This window comes from Salmo trutta, chromosome 10 (genome assembly GCF_901001165.1).
Source record: "Salmo trutta chromosome 10, fSalTru1.1, whole genome shotgun sequence".
Classification (NCBI taxonomy): domain Eukaryota; kingdom Metazoa; phylum Chordata; class Actinopteri; order Salmoniformes; family Salmonidae; genus Salmo; species Salmo trutta.
The window spans coordinates 20,762,149-20,784,143 of NC_042966.1; the positions used below are offsets into that span (position 1 = coordinate 20,762,149).

A 21,995-nucleotide genomic window follows, 5' to 3' on the forward strand; every position below is an offset into this window, starting at 1 on the left:
ATCAACAATTTACATTCTTACATCTGCTAAACAGAACGCAGGTATTAACGAGAAAATACTGAAACAAACAAAAATAAATAAAAAATAAACAATTCTAGTGCAATTGTGATCGCTCTGAAAAAAATGTATTGTAATGATTTAGGAAAATGTTATTCTTGTTATTGTTGACAAGGGTTAATGTTTTAATAAAATAGTAAGTTTTGTTTGTGTATAAAGTATTTGGCAACAAGAATAAAAAAATGCACAATCATTTCAATGGTCTTGTTATCATTGCAATAGTAACATATTATATCTTTCATGTCAAAAACATGGGTAGTGTTCTTAATGGTAAATAAGTATTTTGCAAGGTTTTCCCAAAATTCTGACAACTGACATTAAACAAAGTACATTCCATTGCACGAGTCACATCACTTAGCATCATTTGAATGAACATTCTACATTACCATGGAAATTATTGTATCACAATACCAGGGAGCCATTGCGAGTGTACACATGAGTTTACCAGTCAAATTGCCAGGGTTATAGGTTCCAAGCCTGTTCAGTTCATTATATTTCTATGGCCTATACATATTTCTACATACAGTTTAGAAACCAGACAATTCATGGATATAGTGGGACTGGGACCTACTGTACATTATCAGCTGATAAAATATTATTAAATGAGTCACACAGGCCACAAGCAAAAATTCATAAAATTGAGAAATCTTGTGTTTATTCAAGTGAGCTTTACAATTGATATGACAATTATTTAGACAATATACAGTATGTTTCATAAATGCGCAATCAATGCGTCTACACTTCAATCACACAGTAGGTGGCGCTATGCAATTTTAGCTTTACATGAACACACCAAAATATTTTTAAACATAGAAAAAGTACTGCACGTTCAAGTGAAAACAGAGCACGCAGATATGGTATGATATCAACACCTGTATCAAGACAAAGCGTGTCGTTAGCTATTCTAATCCGAAACACGTTCGTAACACCACACACTCGGTCGCAAGGTATGCTTTATTTTTGCTGCAAATGTTAAAAGAAAATGTATTGTTATTTTATGGCGATAAATGTCGGCTAAACTAGCTAGCCAAAATACACTTACCCGTCAGGAAGAAGTTGAGCATTGATTGGCCGAAGTCATCATGACCTTCCTTCCAAAACAAATCCGTCTTCAAACAATATATATGCTATTAGCTACCTAATCAGAGTTTTATAACAACCACAATTATCAACAACAAAAAATCACAAACTTTAATGACCTCTCTCTCTCTCCCTGTGTGTCGTGTCATGTCATTTTCAGGGCTCCACCAGAGCCTTCCAGTACATGTGTAGCCTAGTTGGGGACAATGGCAGAGTGGAACGCCTACTACCAGAATAAGGATGAAGATGTGGACGGGGAAGAAGGGGATGAGTTTGAAGGTAGGACAAACACTGATGGCGATTGAATGGATCAGTACTGAATAGTATGGAGTTTAGTATATGTTGTGATGTAAATGCAAGCCCTCTCCCCAGTGGACTATAAGAGCACAGGGCGTGACAGCCTGGTGTTTCTGGTGGATGCTTCCAAGGAGATGTTCACCAATGGGGAGGATGGAGAGCCCTCACCATTTGACATGACCATGCAGGTAGATATGTTTCTCTTGAGCTGTCTCGAACTCTCTCCTTTCCCTTACAGTTTCCTGTCTTTTCTTCACCACCTACCCTGCCGCTCTCTCTTTCTCTCACTATCTCAGACATGATCAATATTACTGAACTCTCAGCATCATGAAAAGTGACATGACCCATGGCTCTCTCCCACTCACCCTCTCTTTATCTCTGTTGTCCTGCTTAGGCCTCTGACCGTGTTGTAATGTATTGTATCTTGTTACTCTCCCTCCCCAGTGTGTCCGCAGCGTGTATACCAGTAAGATCATCAGCAGTGACAAGGACCTGGTGGCTCTAGTGTTCTATGGGACGGAACAGAGCAAGAACCCCAGGAACACTTTCAAGCATGTCTATGTCTACCATGACCTGGACTCACCTGGTATGTCTCCCTGGCTAGCAGTTTCTGTGTATGTTCTGAAAGGGTCTTGGAGTCTTCTGGAAGCCAAATTGACATTTGTTATTATGCTCTCTGTGTATCTCCATTTCCAATCTGCTTGTCTTTACTCTTCTTCCTTACCTATCTCTCTGTCTATCCAACTCTTATCTCTTCCACCCATCACTCTCCATCCCTTTTTTGTCCTCTGTCCTGTTCCGTATCCCTTCATCCTTCTCCATCCATCTCTCTCCCTCCCTCTCCTCTAGGTGCCCGTCGGGTGAAGGATGTGGACGGACTGCATGGGGAGAACGGTGCCCAGGTGGCAGATGAGACCATGGGCAGTGGGAAGACCAACCTGGGTGAGGCCTTGTGGTGCTGCTCCAACCTCTACAGCGATGTCAAGTTGCGGCTCTCCCACAAGCGCCTCATGATATTTACCTGCCGAGACACGCCACACAGAGGCGACAGCGAGCGTGACCGCCAAGCCCGCACCAAAGCCGGTGACCTTAAAGAGACTGGTGGGTCTGGAGGAAGGGGACGGGCAGTTCTCAAAGATGGAACACACATAGTTGTACCTCTATGGCATTGGCATCCTTGATGTAACTGGGTTGTAGGTGGAGGGGTTTGAAAAGTGGCCTGAAATACATCTTGGTCCTGCAAATGTATAGTTTATCACTAGAAGTGTATGATACATTTTCTCTCTCACTCTCTCTCTCTCTGTCACTCACTCACAGGTGTGGTGATAGACCTGATGCATCTGATGAAGCCAGGTGGGTTTGACGTCTCGCTTTTCTTCTGCGACGTGGTGAGCCCCCCCGAGGATGAGGCTGAGCTGGGCCTGCAGATGGAGCCTTGTGGGAAACTTGAGGACCTCCAGAAGAGGGTTCGAGCCAAGGAGAGGAAGAAGAGATCCATTGCAAGGTGACAAGCACAGGCTAGCACTTTTTCCCCCACCATTGTATAGGCGGGGCACTGTGTTCTTATAGGACATGTTTAGATGTTTCAAACGTTTAACATTTCTCTCTATTAAGAGTGTGAACGTTTAACTGAAATTGGGATCGTTAAAATGTAAAAAAAAATCTCTAACCGAAAAACACTGTAGGAAAAAAATTGCACAAATTACATTTGCAGTGCAGTTATCACAAAACTACCACTAACAGCTCCCGATCATCATAAAGGGAAAAATAAAAATTAAACAAATACCTAATGCAACAATGCTTTAACATTTCTAGAGGGGAGAAGCATCTTTGAAATATATTTGCCATGGATATAAAGCGCTCTGCACGTCATTGTCGTTAACAGTTAGAAAAATGTCAGAGTGAGACAGGGAAGCGACAGCAGCGATGTCCTGTATGGCAATACTTTGAGAAGTTAAATGAGAAGGTGGTGAAATGCAAACTGTGAGGTGGAATTGCGCTGCAGTACAGGTTCAATGCTTAGCCATTTGAATGGGTCTCACGGTTCCTCCCTAACCATTGTTGGCAGCAGCGCAGACACCCAACAACAGACATTAGATAGGCTCTTCACGTGAAAGAAGTGCGATAAGGGACGGCGTGAGAAACTCACAGCGCTGATTACAGAAATTATTGCAGTTGATATGCAGCCATTGTCAATGGTAGAGGATGTCGGCTTTAGTGCCCTGATGGTATTTCTAGGACCAGTCTACAAGATGTCATGTGGAAAAACCATTGACGGCCCGGAAGGAGAAATTGTACAATGATTCCTCTGCGAGTACAGAGCTCGAGCTCTCAAACACCATACGTGGCGTTAACAGATTGTTGGACGTCTATGAACACGCTGTCATACATAATTTCAACGAGCCATCACATTGATGAGAAGTGGCACATGAAGTCCCATGTACTGACCTCGGAGAACATGGAGGAGAGGCATACGGCAAAGAACCTAAAAACATAATTAACTACCATAGTTGCTGCGTGATTGGGGGACAACAGTAAAGCGAGCGCTGTCTGGTAGCCAGGGCTGCTGTAGATTGAACTGCATCGCCCCCTAGCGGTCACACGCAGGACCATATCTGCATTGTGAATTCACGTCATTTTTACATTTGTCACATGCCTACTGAACAGGGCCTTGGTTGCTGATGAGTCCTCTCTCCTCCTCTGAGTCTCAGGTTGAATCTGTGTCTGGGGGAAGGGATGAACGTGGCGGTGGGTGTGTACATCACGGTCCGACAGACCAAGAAGCCTAATGCCGACAAGCTCTACAGAGACAACAACGAGCCCGTCCGCACCAAGACACGCCTCTACCACACACAGACAGGCAGCCTGCTGCTCCCCAGTGACACCAAGAGGGCTCAGGTAACTTGTTGGAATCTCAAAGTATAGCAATTATCGAAAGTGTATCAAAGAAAGTATAAATTCATACTTCTCATTCTGTCAGGGTCATTTCAGTCTAGAAGTGGTTTGTGGTTGTGTGTTTGTCTGTGTAGGTGTATGCAGGCAGGCAGATAGTGATGGAGAAAGATGAGGTGGATGTGATAAAGAAGTTTTCTGACCCGGGTCTGGAGCTGATTGGGTTCAAGCCCATGGAGCGTCTCAAACTGCACCACCACCTCAGATCTGCTGTCTTCATCTACCCAGAGGAGACGGTCACAGGTGTGTTTGTGTGCGCCCGTCCCTAAACACTGAACCTGTCGCTATGATGGGAAGAGGGACGGTGACAATTTAATACATAACTGCCCGTCAAAATGTTATCTGGGGAGAGTCAACCCATGTTTGCCCTCTGAGTTCCATTATCTTTTGAGTTCCAACTTTAACCCCTTTCTCACTCTGTCCTGTTTTTCCATCCCAGGGAGTGCCTGTGTGTTTACAGCGTTGCTGCGCAGGTGTAGTGAGAGGAACGTGTTCGCTCTGTGCAAATACACACAGATGCATAACTCTCCCCCGCGCTTCTTAGCCCTGGTGCCCCAGAGAGAGGAGCTGGATGAGGGCCAGGCCCAGATTGAGGCTCCAGGTACAGTCATTGGGTCCCACTGCAGCCGGGGTCTTTTGCCCCACCCCAAAGGATATCGCACAATTAATCTAATTTTAAACTTTCAGTCTAATTATAGTGATGTGTATTCTCAGGCTTCCATGGCATCTTCCTGCCCTACGCGGATGACATCCGTACCCTGGACGCTCCTCAGCTCCCCACCGCCTCCGACACCCAGGTGGAAAAGATGAAGGAGATAGTACACAAGTTACGCTTCAAATATAGGTACGGCCCTTTCATTACAGTCAATAATAAAAACATCACAGCTGTCTGCACAGATTGTTTCCATACCAGGATTTTCATTTTGAAAAAAGTAAAAGCCTAAAACATAAGTGTCATTCATGTCCTATGACATGAATGAGTTGAAATTCCCACTTACTCCTGTGTTGTCTGTGTACAGTGCATTCAGAAAGTATTCAGACCCCTTGACTTTTCCAGCATTTTGTTACCTTACAGCCTTGTTCTAAAATTGATTAAATTGTTTTTTTCTCATCAATCTACACACAATACTGGGAAAACAGTTTTTTTTAAATGTTTGCAAATGTATGGTTATTAACATAAGTATTCTGACCCTCTACTCAGTACTTTGTTGAAGCAGCTTTGCCAGCGATTACAGCCTCGAGTCTTCTTGGGTATGACGCTACAATCTTGGCACAACTGTATTTGGGGAGTTTCTCCCATTCTTCTCTGCAGATCCTCTCAAGCTCTGTCAGGTTGGATGGTGAGTGTCACTGTACATCTATTTTCAGGTCTCTCCAGAGATGTTCGATCAGGTTCAAGTCCGGGCTCTGGCTGGACCACTCAAGGACATTCAGAGACTTGTCCCAAAGCCGCCACTCCGTTGTCTTGGCTGTGTGCTTAGGGTCGTTGTTCTGTTGGAAGGTGAACCTTCGCCACAGTCTGAGAACCTGCTCCAGAGCGCTCAGGACTTCATTAAGGATCTCTTTCTACTTAGCGCCGTTCATCTTTCCCGCGATCCTGACTAGTCTCCCTGTCCCTGCCGCAGAAGAACATCACCACAGCATGATGCTGCCACCACCATGCTTCACCGTAGGAATGGTGCCAGGTTTCCTCCAGATGTGACGCTTAGCATTCAGGCCAAAGAGTTCAATCTTGGTTTCATCAGACCAGAGAATCGTGTTTCTCATGGTCTGAGAGTCCTTTTGGTGCCTTTTGGCAAAACTCCAAGCGGGCTGTCATGTGCCTTTTACTGAGGAGTGGCTTCCGTCTGGCCACTCTACCATAAAGGCCTGACTGGTGGAGTGCTGCAGAGGTGGTTGACCTTCTGGAAGTTTCTCCCATCTCCACAGAGGAACTCTGGACCTCTGTCAGAGTGACCATCAGGTTTTTGGTCACCTCCCTGACCAAGGCCCTTCTCCCCAGATTGCTCAGTTTGGCAGGGCGGCCATCTCTAGGAAGAGTCTTGGTGGTTCCAAATAGAGGTCGACCGATTATGATTTTTCAACGCCGATGCCGATTATTGGAGGACCCCAAAAAAAAACAGGTACCGATTAATTGGCCGATTTTAAATAATAATAATAAAATATAAATAAATAAATAATAAAAATGTTTTTGTATTTTTTTATTTGTAATAATGACAATTACAACACTACTGAATGAACACTTATTTTAACTTAATATAATACATAAATACTATCAATTTAGCCTCAAATAAATAATGAAACATGTTCAATTTGGTTTAAATAATGCAAAAACAGTGTTGGAGAAGAAAGTAAAAGTGCAATATGTGCCATGTAAAAAAGCTAACATTTAAGTTCCTAGCTGGTGGTTCCTTTTAACATGAGTCTTCCAAAATTTCCAGGTAAGAAGTTTTAGGTTGTAGTTATTATAGGACTATTTCTCTCTATATGATTTGTATTTCATATACCTTTGACTATTGGATGTTCTTATAGGCACTTTAGTATTGCCAGTGTAACAGTATAGCTTCCGTCCCTCTCCTCGCTCCTACCTGGGCTCGAACCAGGAACACATCGACAACAGCCACCCTCAAAGCAGCGTTACCCATATAGAGCAAGGGGAACAACCACTCCCAAGTCTCAGAGCGAGTGACGTTTGAAACGCTATTAGCGCGCACCCCGCTAACTAGCTAGCCATTTCACATCGGTTACACCAGCCTAATCTCAGGGGTTGATAGGCTTGAAGTCATAAACAGCGCAATGCTTGAAGAATTGCGAAGAGCTGCTGGCAAACGCACGAAGGTGCTGTTTGAATTAATGCTTACGAGCCTGCTGCTGCCTACCACTGCTCAGTCAGACTGCTCTATTAAATATCAAATCATAGACTTAATTATAATATAATAACACATAGAAATATGAGCCTTTGGTCATTAATATGGTCGAATCCGGAAACTATCATTTCGAAAACTAAACGTTTATTATTTCAGTGAAATACGGAACCGTTCCGTATTTTATTTAACGGGTGGCATCCCTAAGTCTAAATATTCATTCCTGTTACATTGCACAACCTTCAATGTTATGTCATAATTATGTACAATTCTGGCAAATGAATTACTGCCTTTGTTAGGAATAAATGGACTTCACAGTTCGCAATGAGCCAGGCGGCCCAAACTGCTGTATATACCCTGACTGCTTGTACGGAACACAAGAGAAGGGACATAGTTATAAGAAATTCATGTTAGCAGGCAATATTAACTAAATATGCAGGTTTAAAAATACATACTTGTGTATTGATTTTAAAGAAAGGCATTGATGTTTATGGTTAGGTACAATGGTGCAACTACAGTGCTTTTTTTTTGCAAATGCGCTTGTTAAATCATCACCGTTTGTCGAAGTAGGCTGTGATCCGATGAGAAATTAACAGGCACCGCATCGATTATATGCAACGCAGGACACGTTAGATAAACTAGTAATATCATCAACCATGTGTAGTTAACTAGTGATTATGTTAAGATTAATAGTTTTTTTCTAAGATAAGTTTAATGCTAGCTAGCAACTTACCTTGGCTTCTTGCTGCCCTCACGTAACAGGTAGTCAGCCTGCCACGCAGGCTCCTCGTGGAGTGCAATGTAAGGCAGGTGGTTAGAGCGTTGTAACCGGAAGGTTGCAAAAACCAATCCCCGAGGTGATGAGGTAAAAATCTGTTGTTCTGCCCCTGAACAAGGCAGTTAACCCCCGTTCCTAGGCCGTCATTGAAAATAAGAATGTGTTCTTAATCTGACTTGCCTAGTTAAATAAAGGTGTAAATAAAAATCGGCAAATTGACTTGAAATCGGCCCTAATTAATCAGCCATTCCGATTAATCGGTCGACCTCTAGTTCCAAACTACTTCCATCTAAGAATGATGGAGGTCACTGTGTTTTTGGGGACCTTCAATGCTGCAGACGTTTTTTGGTACCCTTCCCCAGATCTGTGCCTCGACACAATCCTGTCTTCGAGCTCTACGGACAATTCCTTCGACCTCATGGTTTTGTTTTTGCTCTGACATGCACTGTCACCTATGGAACCTTGTATAGACAGGTGTGTGCCTGCCCAATCAAATGAATTTAGCAGCACAGGTTGACTCCAATCAAGTTGTAGAAACATCTCAAGGGTGATAAAAAACATTCAAGATGGCGAACTGAACACAGCGGTGCAGATCACCTCAAGATAAAAACGTAATATTCAATATCAGAAAGTTAGACAAAATATTAGCACTTCACATACTGGTGGGTAATAACCTTCAATCTGGATAACACAAAACAAATCATAAGGCTAGAAAAATGTATCAAAAAATATTATGAAAACAAGCAACATCCAAACATGATGGAGAGTAAACAAGGAGAACCAATCTCTAAAAGAAAATGCGGCGACTCGATGTACACAGACGACTTAAGCTTTTCACCACCAGGAATGGTAAGGGTGGAAACCGATCTGTTTTAATCGATAAAAGACAAACTGGGCATACTTGAATTAGTCAGTAAAGATATAAAGGAGTTGAAGGCGAGCCTCGAGATGAGTGATGAAAACGAGTACGGACTCGGGAGAGGCGAAGGTCGAGAGCCATGCATCCTCCGAAACACAACCCAACCAAGCCGCACTGCTTCTTGACACAATGCCCATCCAACCCGGAAGCCAGCCGCACCAATGTGTCGGAGGAAACACCGTACACCTGGCGACCTGGTCAGTGTGCACTGCGCCCGGCCCGCCACAGGAGTCGCTAGTGCACGATGAGACAAGGATATCCCTGCCGGCCAAACCCTCCCTAATCCGGAAGACGCTGGGCCAATTGTGCACCGCCCCACGGGCCTCCCGGTCACGGCCGGCTGCGACAGAGCCTGGACTCGAACCCAGAATCTCTGGTGGCACAGCTAGCACTGCGATGCAGTGCCTTAGACCAATGCGCCACCCGGGAGGCCTCAATTTGGTTTCTTTAAAGATAAAATAAAGGTTAAAAGCCTGGATAAAAGACTTGCTGGCACAAAAATAGGCATGAATGATCAGTTCCCGAAGGAAAAAGCAGAACGGCCCAAAGTTCTGTACCCAATCTTCGAGGAGAATAGATTAAAAAGGAAACGTGTAGCTCTCGTAGCCGATAAACTGTATATTGATAACCAAATGTTCTGAGACACAAAGGCTATTCTAAATATTACAACGTTCCCATAGAGGAGTCGAATAATGCAACACCCAATACTAGCCATGATTGTAATAAAAAAATATATAGAAAAGCAATAAAGTGCAACAATTGTTAAAGAAATAAACTACTACTACACTATACCATTCTAGATGTTGGAAACTAATTAGTATTAGACTTTCCATTTGTAGTATAATGAATTGATAAGTCGGCATTAGAAGAAAGGATAATTAGCGAAATAATACATCTTCAAATATAAGGAACTGGAACACAAAATACTCAATCAATATCTTTGAGATTAAACACAGCAAACAGAGGACATAGAAGACGCAGTATGTGCGGATGTATTGTGATGGAAGGTGGGGTGTGTGTGTGGAGTTAAGTGGGTGAGAAAGGATAATGGTTGCAAATCCCAGAGCCCATGTGTGTTTGTGAGCAGGGGTTGTGAGAGAGAGCTTTCAATTTTGTGCAGATATGGGATACACAGTACCAGTCAAAAGTTTGGACACACCTTGTAACGTTTGTCGTCGGGAGACGAGGAAGCGGACCAAAACGCAGCTGGGAGCGAATACATGTTTATTTAACACACTAGAATTAAACATGTACACAAAATCAAGGAAAAACTGCCAATACGTTACTTGCTCAAACAAAAGAGACAACAACCCACAAACATCGTGGGGGAAAAGGAACTTAAATGTGATTCCCAATCAGACTTCACAAGTGACAGCTGTCTGATTGGGAAATCACCCCCGAGCCCAACATAGAAATAAAACACAAAGAAAGGCTATAACCAAAACATAGAAAATAAAGCATAGAAATGCCACACCCTGACCAAAATAGCAGAGATCACCTGGTCAGGGCGTGACAGTACCCCCCCTCCAACGGTGCGTACTCCCGGCGCACCAAACTAAAGTCTATTAGGGGGGGGACCCGGGTGGGCGCCTCACCCTCGGTGGAGGCTCTGGCCCCGGGCGTGTTTCTCCCCCTGCCTCCACCCTAGCCCTACCCCTCTGGCCCGGACTGGACCACTGTGGAGCGGCATGCTCAGGCTCCGGAGCGGAGCCGTCGACCGGAACATGATTGGGCACCGGTGGACCAGACACGGGCCGTGCCGGACTGTGGACACGCACCGTGGGCTTGGTGCGGGGAACAGGAACGGGCCGGACAGGACTGTGGACACGCACCGTGGGCTTGGTGCGGGGAACAGGGACGGGCCGGACAGGACTGTGGACACGCACCGTGGGCTTGGTGCGGGGAACAGGGACGGGCCGGACAGGACTGTGGACACGCACCGTGGGCTTGGTGCGGGGAACAGGGATGGGCCGGACAGGACTGGGGACACGCACCACTAACCTGGTGCGGGGAGCAGGGACGGGCCGGGCCGGACTGGGGACACGCACCACTAACCTGGTGCGGGGAGCAGGGACGGGCCGGACAGGACTGGGGACACGCACCACTAACCTGGTGCGGGGAGCAGGGACGGGCCGGACAGGACTGGGGACACGCACCACTGACTTGGTGCGGGGAGCAGGGACGGGCCGGACCGGACTGGGGACACGCACCACTGACTTGGTGCGGGGAGCAGGGACGGGCCAGACAGGACTGGGGACACGCACCACTAACCTGGTGCGGGGAGCAGTGACGGGCCGGACAGGACTGGGGACACGCACCACTAACCTGGTGCGGGGAGCAGGGACGGGCCGGACAGGACTGGGGACACGCACCACTAACCTGGTGCGGGGAGCAGGGACGGGCCAGACAGGACTGTGAACACGTACTGGTGACCTGAAGCGTGGAGCCGGTTTAGCCACTCGTCCTGGCTGGATGCCCATCCTAGCACGGCATGTGCTGGGCATGTCCACCGGACGCACTGGGCTGTGCGGGCGCACTGGCGACACAGCGCGCAACTCTGCATACCATGGCTTGGTGCGGGGAGCAGGGACGGGCCGGACAGGACTGGGTACACGCACCGTGGGCTTGGTACGGGGAACAGGAACGGGCCAGACAGGACTGTGAACACGCACTGGTGACCTGAAGCGTGGAGCCGGTTTAGCCACTCGTCCTGGCTGGATGCCCATCCTAGCACGGCATGTGCTGGGCATGTCCACCGGACGCACCGGGCTGTGCGGGCGCACTGGCGACACAGCGCGCAACTCAGCATACCATGGCTCCTCCTCCAGATCTTCCCTCTGCAGGTCCTCAATCAAACGCCTCATCATCTTCGTCTCTTCCTCCGCCGTCATCCCCCATGAGAGCAGTGGTCTGGGCTCCTCCTCTGCCTTTCCGGACCACCCCATTAGCCCCCCCCCAAAATTTTCTTGGGGCTGTTTTCCGGGCCTCCTCGACCGCCGCCTGCGACTCCGTCTACCGGCTGGCTTTTCCTCCTCGACCTGGGAGTCCGTCCGCCAGGGTCCTTTCCCCGACATGATCTCCTCCCTGGTCCAGAACTCCTTTCCCTCGCGAGCCCATCTCTCGCGCTCCTTTTCCTCCCGCTGCTTGGTCCTGGTTCGGTGGGTTGTTCTCTAACGTTTGTCGTCGGGAGACGAGGAAGCGGACCAAAACGCAGCTGGGAGCGAATACATGTTTATTTAACACACTAGAATTAAACATGTACACAAAATCAAGGAAAAACTGCCAATACGTTACTTGCTCAAACAAAAGAGACAACAACCCACAAACATCGTGGGGGAAAAGGAACTTAAATGTGATTCCCAATCAGACTTCACAAGTGACAGCTGTCTGATTGGGAAATCACCCCCGAGCCCAACATAGAAATAAAACACAAAGAAAGGCTATAACCAAAACATAGAAAATAAAGCATAGAAATGCCACACCCTGACCAAAATAGCAGAGATCACCTGGTCAGGGCGTGACACACCTACTCATTCCAGGATTTTACTTTATTTTTACTATTTATTTTGACTATTTTATACATTGTAAAATAGTTGTGAAAACATCAAAACTATGAAATAACACATATGGAATCATGTAGTAACCCAAAAAATAAAAATAAATATATTTTTAATATTTGAGATTCTTCAAAATAGCCACCCTTTGCCTTGATGACAGCTTTGCACACTCTTGGCATTCTCTCAATCAGCTTCATGAGGTGGAATGCATTTCAATTAACAGGTGTGCCTTGTTAAAAGTTAATTTGTGGAATTTCTTTCCTTAATGCGTTTGAGACAATCAGTTGTGTTGTGACAAGGTAGGGGTGGTATACAAAAGATCGCCCTATTTGGTAAAACACCAAGTCCATATTATGGCAAGAACAGCTCAAATAAGCCAAGAGAAACGACAGTCCATCATTACTTGAAGACATGAACAATTTCAAGAACTTTGAAAGTTTCTTCAAGTGCAGTCGTAAAAACTATGAAACTGGCTCTCATGAGGACCGCCAATAAGAGGAAGAGACTTGCTTGGGCCAAGAAAAACGAGCAATGGACTTTAGACTGGTGGAAATCTGAGTCCAAATTTCAGATTTTTGGTTCCAACCACCATGTCTTTGTGAGAAGCAGAGTAGGTGAACGGATGGTCTCCGCATGTGTGGTTCCCACCGTGAAGCATGAAGGAGCAGGTTTGATTGTGTGGGGGTACTTTGCTTAACCAGCATGGCTACCACAGCATTCTGCAGCGATACGCCTCCCATCTGGTTTACGCTTAGTGGGACTATCATTTGTTTTTTAACAGGACAATGACCCAAAACTCCTCCAGGCTGTGTAAGGGCTATTTGACCAAGGAGAGTGATGGAGTGCTGCATTAGATGACCTGGCCTCCACAATCATCCGACCTCAACCCAATTGAGATGGTTTGGGATGAGTTGGACCGCGGAGGGAAGAAAAAGCAGCCAATAAGTGCTCAGCATATGTGGGAACTCCTTCAAGACTGTTGGAAAAGCATGACAGGTGAAGCTGGTTGAGAGAATGCCAAGTGTGTAAAGGGTGGCTACTTTGAAGAACCTCAAATATAAAATATATTTTGATTTGTTTAACACTTTTTTTTTTGGTTACGACATGATTCCATATGTGTTATTTCATAGTTTTGTCTTCACTATTATTCTACAATGCAGAAAATAGTAAAATAAAGAAAAACCCTTGAATGAGTAGGTGTGTACAATCTTTTTACTGGTGCTGTAAATATTATCTGCAATATTAAAGCTGATCTACCCCTAAAAAAATATATATATATATATATATATATATATATATATATATATATTAAACATCTCAAGGATGATGAATGAAAACAGGATACACCGGAGCTCAATTTCAAATCTCATAGCAAAGGGTCTGGATACTTATGTCAATAAGGTATTTCTATTATTATTTTTTTAATTACTTGCATACATTTCTAAAAACCTGTTTTTACTTTGTCATTATGGGGAATTGTATGTATATTGATGGGGGGGGGGATTCTTTAATCCATTTTAGATAAGGCTGTAATGTAACAAAATGTGAAAAAAGGGAAGGGGTCTGAATACTTTCCGAATGCGCTGTATTGCTCTTCCTGTGCTGCAGAAGTGATGCCTTTGAGAACCCAGTCCTCCAGCAGCACTACAGGAACCTGGAAGCCTTGGCACTAGATCTCATGGACCCGGAGCACATAGAGGACCACACCAGTAAGACACACACACACCACATGCTTGCTACTTCTACCCAGAGCCATATATAGAGTGTTCGGCCAGGTTTTAGAACAGCTGCCGTGTTAGTACCTTTATTCTCGAAATGTTGGTGACGTAACTACAAGAGCACCTACTACAATTCCCTATGAAATGACCAGTTGTAAACAAGCAAAACAGCAGCCAACTTAAAACGTGTTTTTTTTTTATTCATATGGGATGATGTGTATCCAAGTCTGTACAGTTTTGCAGTTAAGGTTGTAAAGGGAGTGTACGTACAGTTGAAGTCAGAAGTTTACATACACTTAGGTTGGATTCATTAAAACTTGTTTTTCAACCACTCCACAAATTTCTTGTTAACAAACTATAGGTTTGGCAAGTCGGTTAGGACATCTGCTTTGTACAAGACACAAGTACTTTTTCCAACAATGGTTTACAGACAGATTATTTCACTTATAATTCACTGTATAACAATTCAAGTGGATCAGAAGTTTACATACACTAAATTGACTGTGCTTTTAAACAGCTTGGAAAATTCCAGAAAATGATGTCATGGCTTTAGAAGCTTCTGATAGGCTAATTGACATAATTTGAGTCAATTGGAGGTGTACCTGTGGATGTATTTCAAGGCCTACCTTCACACTCAGAAGAAATCAGCCAAGACCTCAGAAAAGATTGTAGACCTCCACAAGTCTTGTTCATCCTTGGGAGCAATTTCAAAAAGCCTGAAGGTACCACATTCATCTATACAAACAATATTACGCAAGTATAAACTCAATGGGACCACGCAATCGTCATACCGCTCAGGAAGGAGACACATTCTGTCTCCTAGAGATGAACGTACTTTGGTGCAAAAAGTGTGAATCAATCCCAGAACAACAGCAAAGGACCTTGTGAAGATGCTGGAGGAAACAGGTACAAAAGTATCTATATCCACAGTAAAACGAGTCCTATATCGACATAACCTGAAAGTCTGCTCAGCAAGGAAGAAGCCACTGCTCCAATCCCGCCATAAAAAACCCAGACTACGGTTTGCAACTGCACATGGGGACAAAGATCGTACTTTTTGGAGAAATTACCTCTGGTCTGATGAAACAAAAATAGAACTGTTTGGCCATAATGACCATTGTTATGTTTGGAGGAAAAAAGGGGATGCTTGCAAGCCGAAGAACACCATCCCAACCGTGAAGTATGGGGGTGGCAGCATCATGTTGTGGGGGTGCTTTGCTGCAGGAGGGACTGGTTCAATTCACAAAATAGATGGCATCATGAGGTAACAAAATTATGTGGATATATTGAAGCAACATTTCAAGACATCAGTAAGGAAGTTAAAGCTTGGTCGCAAATGGGTCTTCCAAATGGACAATGACCCCAAGCATACTTCCAAAATGGCTTAAGGACAACAAAGGCTTAAGGACAACAAAGGCAAGGTATTTGAGTGGCCATCACAAAGCCCTGACCTCAATCCTATAGAAAATTTGTGGGCAGAACTGAAAAAGCGTGTGCATGCAAGGAGGCCTGCAAACCTGACTCAGTTACACCAGCTCTATCAGGAGGGATGGGCCAAAATTCACCCAACTTATTGTGGGAAGCTTGTGGAAGGCTACTCGAAACATTTGACCCAAGTTAAACAATTTAAGGCAATGCTACCAAATACTAATTGAGTGTATGTAAACTTGTGACCCACTGGGAATGTGATGAAAGAAATAAAAGCTGAAATAAATTCTCTCTACTGTTATTCTGACATTTCACATTCTTAAAATAAAGTGGTGATCCTAACTGACCTAAAACAGGGAATTTTTACTAGGATTAAATGTCAGGAATTGTGAAACTCAGTTTCAATGTATTTTGCTAAGGTGTATGTAAACTTCTGACTTCAACTGTATATTACTAGTAAAGTTTACTAGTAAACGACCAGAATTATGGTAGATTGCATAAAATCGTTTAAATATATCACAAAACATCTATTGGCCTTGTTCGGTAATTCGGTACTTCAGATTATCACAGGTTTTGTAATAATCTCTGGCCCTCTTATCACATGTACAGGTACATGTGGTATAATATATTAAGTCATTGAATAAGATGATTTTTAAATAAATATAACAATAATTGTTATATTCACAATTATTGTGAAAAAAGTAAATACACTGAACAAAAATATAAACGCAACAATTTCAATGATTTTACTGCGTTACAGTTCATATAAGGAAATCAGTAAATTTAAATACATTCATTAGGCCCAAATCTATGGAATTCACATGACTGGAAATGCAGATATCCATCTGTTGGTCACAGATACCTTTAAAAAATTGTAGGGGCATGGATCAGAAAACCAGTCATTATCTGGTGTGACCACCATTTGCCTCATGCAGCATGATACATCTCCTTCACATAGAGTTTATCAGGCTGTTGATTGTGGCCTGTGGAATGTTGTCCCACTCCTCTTCAATGGCTGTGCGGAGTTGCTAGATATTGGTGGGAACTTGAACACGCTGTCGTAGACGTCGATCCAGAGCATCCCACACATGTTCAGTGGTTGACATGTCTGGTGAGTATGCAGGCCATGGAAGAACTGGGACATTTTCAGCTTCCAGGAATTATATGCAGATCCTTGCGACATGAGGTCGTGCATTATCATGCTGAAACATGAGGTGATGGTGGCGGAGGAATGGCACGACAATGGGCCTCAGGATCTCGTCACGGTGTCTCTGGGCGTTCAAATTGCCTTTGATAAAATGCAGTTGCGTTCGTTGCGTTCGTTGTATGCTTTCCCATACCATAACCCCACCGCCACCATGGGGCACTCTGGTCACAACGTTGACATCAGCAAACCGCTCGCCCACACTACACCATACTCGCTGTCTGCCATCTGCCCGGTGAAGTTGAAACCGGAATTAATCTGTGAAGAGCACCCTTCTCCAGTGTGCCAGTGGCCATCGAAGGTGAGCATTTTCCCACTGAAGTCAGTTACAACGCCGAACTGTAGTCAGGTCAAGACCCTGGTGAGGACAACAAGCATGCAGATGAGCTTCCCTGAGATGGTTTCTGACAGTTTGTGCAGAAATTCTTCGCTTGTGCAAACCCACAGTTTCATCAGCTGTCCAGGTGGCTGGTCTGAGACGATCCTGCAGGTGAAGAAGCCGGACGTGGAGGTCCTGGGCTGCTGTGGTTACACGTGGTCTGCGGTTGTGAGGCCAGTTCGACGTGCTGCCAAATTCTCGAAAACGATGTTGGCTTATGGTAATTTAATGTTCATTTCTCTATCTGGCAACAGCTATGGTGGAAATTATTGATGAGTGATGACAAAATCAGTGATGACAAGTGCATGCTCCCTCAACATCTGTGGAATTGTCTTGTGTGACAAAACTGCACATTTTAGAGTGGCCTTTTATTGTTCCCAGCACAAGGTGCACCTGTATAATGATCATGCTGTTTGATCAGCTTCTTGATATGCCACACCTGTCAGGTGGATGGATTATCTTGGCAAAGGAGACATGCTCACTAACAGGGATGTAAACCAATTTGTGCACCAAATTTGAGAAAAATAAGCTTTTTGTGCATATGGAATATTTATGAAATTTAGGAATTATGAACACCTGCTCTTTCCATGACAAAAACTGACTAGGTGAATCTAGGTGAAAGCTATTTTCCCTTATTAATGTCACTTGTTAAATACACTTCAATCAGTGTAGATGAAGGGGAGGAAACAGATTAAAGAAGGATTTTTAAGCCTTGAGACATGGATTGGGTATGTGTGCCATTCAGTGTGAATGGGCAAGACAAGATGTGTAAGTGCCTTTCAATGGGGTATGGTAGTAGGTACCAGGCGCACCGGTTTGTGTCAAGAACTGCAACGCTGCTGAGTTTTTCAGGCTCAATACTTTACCGTGTGTATCAAGAATGGTCCACCATCCAAAGGACGTCCAGCCAATTTGACACAACTGTGGGAAGCATTGGAATCAACATGCGCCAGCATCCCTGTGAAACGCTTTCAACACCTTGTAGAGTCCATGTCCCGACGAATTGAAGCTGTTCTGAGGGGAAAAGGGGGGTGCAACTCAATATTAGGAAGGTGTTCTTGTTTTGTACACTCAGTGTATATGAATACATTTTGTAACAGTTATTTAAGTATAAATTACCAAAGTTACGATAGATTGCCATAGACTTTCTGATAATTACTGAAGATTCCGGTAAGTTTGGTAAATTACGAGGAGCTTTGCCACCTTAGTTGTGGTGTCAACAAATTGCATATCTGCACTGGACATCTTCATAGGTTTTGAAAACTCAGAAATAAACAGAACAACGTAACACAGTAATTGGTTTGGAAGAGATAGTGGCACTCTCGGATTGTTAAAAAAGAAACAGCATTGGCCCATCTCTCGCTCTCTCTCGCCATATATACAGTACCAGTCAAAAGTTTGGACACCTACTCATTCCACGGTTTTTCTTTATTTTTTACTATTTTTTACATTGTAGAATAATTGTGAAGACATCAAAACTATTAAGTAACATATATGGAATCATGGAGTAAACAAAGTGTTAAACAAATCCAAATATATTTGAGATTCTTCAAAGCAGCCACCCTTTGCCTTGATGACAACTTTGCACACTCTTGGAATTCTCTTAACCAGCTTCATGACGTAGTCACCTGGAATGCATTTCAATTAACAGGTGTGCCTTGTTAATTTGTGGAATTTCTTTCCTTCTTTATGCGTTTGAGCCAGTCAGTTGTTGTATACAGAAGATAGCCCTATTTGGCAAAATACCAAGTCCATATTATGGCAAGAACAGCTCAAATGAGCAAAGAGAAATGACAGTCCATCATTACTTTAAGACATGGAGGTCAGTCCAGAAAATGTGCAGTCGCAAAAACCATCAAGCGCTGTGATGAAACAGAAATACCTTATTTACATAAGTATTCACACCCTTTGCTATGAGACTTGAAATTAAGCTCAGGTGCATGCTGTTTCCAATGATCATCCTTGAGATGTTTCTACAACTTGATTGGAGTCCACCTGTGGTAATTTCAATTGATTGGACATGATTTTGAAAGGCACATACCTGTCGTCTATAAGGTCCCACAGTTGACAGTGCATGTCAGAGCAAAAACCAAGCCATGAGATCGAAGGAATATGTCCGTAGAGTTCAAAGACAGGATTGTGTCGAGGCACAGATCTGGGGAAGAGTACCAAAACATTTCTACAGCATTGAAGGTCCCCAAGAACACTAGCCTCCATCATTCTTAAATGGAAGAAGTTTGGAACGACCAAGATTCTCCCTAGAGCTGGCCGCCCGGCCAAATTGAGCAGTTGAAGGGCCTTGGTTAGGGAGGTGACCAAGAACCCGATGGTCACTCTGATAGAGCTCCAGACTTCCTCTGTGGAGATGGGAGAACCTTCCAAAAGTACAACCATGCAGCACTCCACCAATCAGGCCTTTATGGTAGAGTGGCCAGACGGAAGTCACTCTTCAGTAAAAGGCACTTGACAGCCGCTTGGAGTTTGCCAAAAGGCACCTAAAGGACTCGCAGACTATGAGAAACAAGAACTCTTCGGATTGAATGACAAGCGTCAAGACTGGAGGAAACCTGGCACCATCCATACAGTGAAGCATTCAGCATCACAGCATCATTGCTGTGGGGATGTTTTTCAGCGGAAGGGACTGGAAAAATAGTCAGGATCGAGGGAAAGATGAACAGAGCAAAGTACAGAGAGATCCTTGATGAAACCTGCTCCAGAGCGCTTAGGACCACAGACTGGGGCGAAGGTTCATCTTCCAACAGGACAATGACCCTAAGCACACGGCCAAGACAACGCAGGATTGTCTACGTGACAAGTGTCAATGTCCTTGAGTGGCCCAGCCAGAGCCCGGACTTGAACCGGATCGGACATCTCTGGAGACACCTGAACATAGCTATGCAGCAACGCTCCCCATCGAACCTAATAGAGCCTCAGAGGATCTGCAGAGAAGAAAAGGAGAAACTCCCCAAATACAGGTGTGCCAAGCTTGTAGCGTCATACCCAAGAAGACTCGAGGCTATAATCATTGCAAAAGGTGCTCCAACAAAGTACTGAGTAAAAGGTCTGAATACTTGTGTAAATTTGTAAAAATAGCTAACATTTCTAAACCTGTTTTTGCTTTGTCATTATGGGGTATTGTTTGTACATTGATGGGGGGGGAACAATTCAATAAATGTTAGAATAAGGCTGTAACGGAACAAAACGTGGAAAAATGAACGGGATCTGAATACTTTCCGAAGGCACTGTATGTGCCTTTGGTACTACCTATACACAAAAATACTGAAGACAAAATCTTTTGGCAGTGTTCATACTCACTTTTTCTTGTCCATTCTTTGTTTATCCTCTCTCACTACCTCCCTCTCCTTCAGTGCCCAAGGTGAAAATGATGGACCAGTGTCTTGGTTCCCTGGCTCAGGAGTTCAAAGATCTGGTGTACCCTGCTGACTACAACCCAGAGGGAAAGACTGCACCCAAACGCAAACCAGGTGAGAAATCTATAATCTACATTTCTGAGATATTGTTCACTTGCTATGTGTTCCATTGGAGAGATTTACACTTGCGTCTGGCAAATTGGGTAAAGAACAGTATAGTCGCTGGCAGCAGAAGCTGTCTCACTGTCGATATACTGCAACAAATATTGTAACATCCTGGCCCTGTGTGTGTTCAGCTGAGGAAGCAGGCGGAGCAGAGAAGAAGCCTAAGGTGGAGATGTCTGAGGACGAGCTGAGGGCTCACGTACAGAAAGGTACCCTGGGTAAACTGACGGTGCCCATGCTAAAGGATGCATGTAAGCAGTTTGGGGTGAAGGTCACAGGGACCAAGAAACAGGAGCTAATAGACACCTTGAAGGCACAGCTCACAAAATGAGGCGTAGATGTCAATATGTTTCTGTCGATTTTCTGGTCAGAAGTACTTGGAAGCAGGATTATTGATCAGTCTTTGCTTTGGGGTTCTATTTTAAGGTTTCTAGCCAGAGATATCTAGTTTTTCATTTACATTGCTTATTTTTACATGTTTTAAACTTTGTAATAAAAAAAAAAAGGGTTAGTTTGTGTCTGCAGTTTTTTCACACATTTCCAAGCCTTGGTAGCCAGTACTTTGTTTTAGGTTTACTCTCTCCTACATATTTATTTTGACAGTGAAGCTGAAACTTTTAATTTGGCTCTATACTCCAGCATTTTGGATTTAAGATCAAATGTTTTATATGAGATGACAGTACAGAATGTCACCTTTTATTTAAGGGTATTTTAATACTTATGTTTTACCGTTTAGAAATGAATGCTGCACTTTATGTATCTAGTCCCCCATTTGAAAGTGCATTCTGAAAAAGTATTCAGACCCTTTGACTTTTTCCACATATTGTTACGTTACAGCCTTATTCTAAAATGGATTAAATAGTTTTTTTCCCCCTCATCAATCTACACACAATACGCCATAATGACAAAGCAAAGTGATGGCGGCTGATGAATGGCACGATAATGGGCCTCAGGATCTCGTCACGATATCTCTGTGCATTCAAATTGCCATTTATAATTATAAAATGCAATTGTGTTCATTGTCTATAGTTTATGCCTGTCCATACCATAACCCCACCAACACCATGTGTCACTCTGTTCACAACGTTAACATCAGCAAACCCACTCGCTCGTATGATGCCATACACATGGTCTGTAGTTGTGAGGCCGGTTGGACGTACTGCCAAATTCTCTATAACAACGGAGGTGGCTTACGGTAGAGAAATTAACATTCAATTATCTGGCAA

At 44.0% G+C, this 21,995-nt stretch overlaps 1 protein-coding gene across 2 annotated transcripts; it reads left to right on the forward strand.

The window, feature by feature from the left end:
- Nucleotides 1-854: 854 nt before the first annotated feature.
- LOC115201316 (X-ray repair cross-complementing protein 5) lies at nucleotides 855-21,280 on the forward strand. Of its 2 annotated transcripts, none has more exons than XM_029764842.1 (13): nucleotides 855-1,004; nucleotides 1,298-1,416; nucleotides 1,498-1,622; nucleotides 1,879-2,020; nucleotides 2,284-2,535; nucleotides 2,752-2,938; nucleotides 4,146-4,332; nucleotides 4,464-4,629; nucleotides 4,826-4,987; nucleotides 5,101-5,230; nucleotides 14,113-14,213; nucleotides 20,602-20,718; nucleotides 20,901-21,280. In XM_029764842.1, the coding sequence occupies exons 2-13, from the start codon at nucleotides 1,344-1,346 to the stop codon at nucleotides 21,098-21,100; spliced, it is 1,842 nt and encodes a 613-aa protein (XP_029620702.1). In that variant the 5' UTR covers nucleotides 855-1,004; nucleotides 1,298-1,343; the 3' UTR covers nucleotides 21,101-21,280. The 2 variants fall into 2 exon arrangements, with proteins under 2 accessions (XP_029620702.1, XP_029620703.1); XM_029764843.1 differs by having other exon boundaries at nucleotides 1,510-1,622.
- Nucleotides 21,281-21,995: the final 715 nt, after the last annotated feature.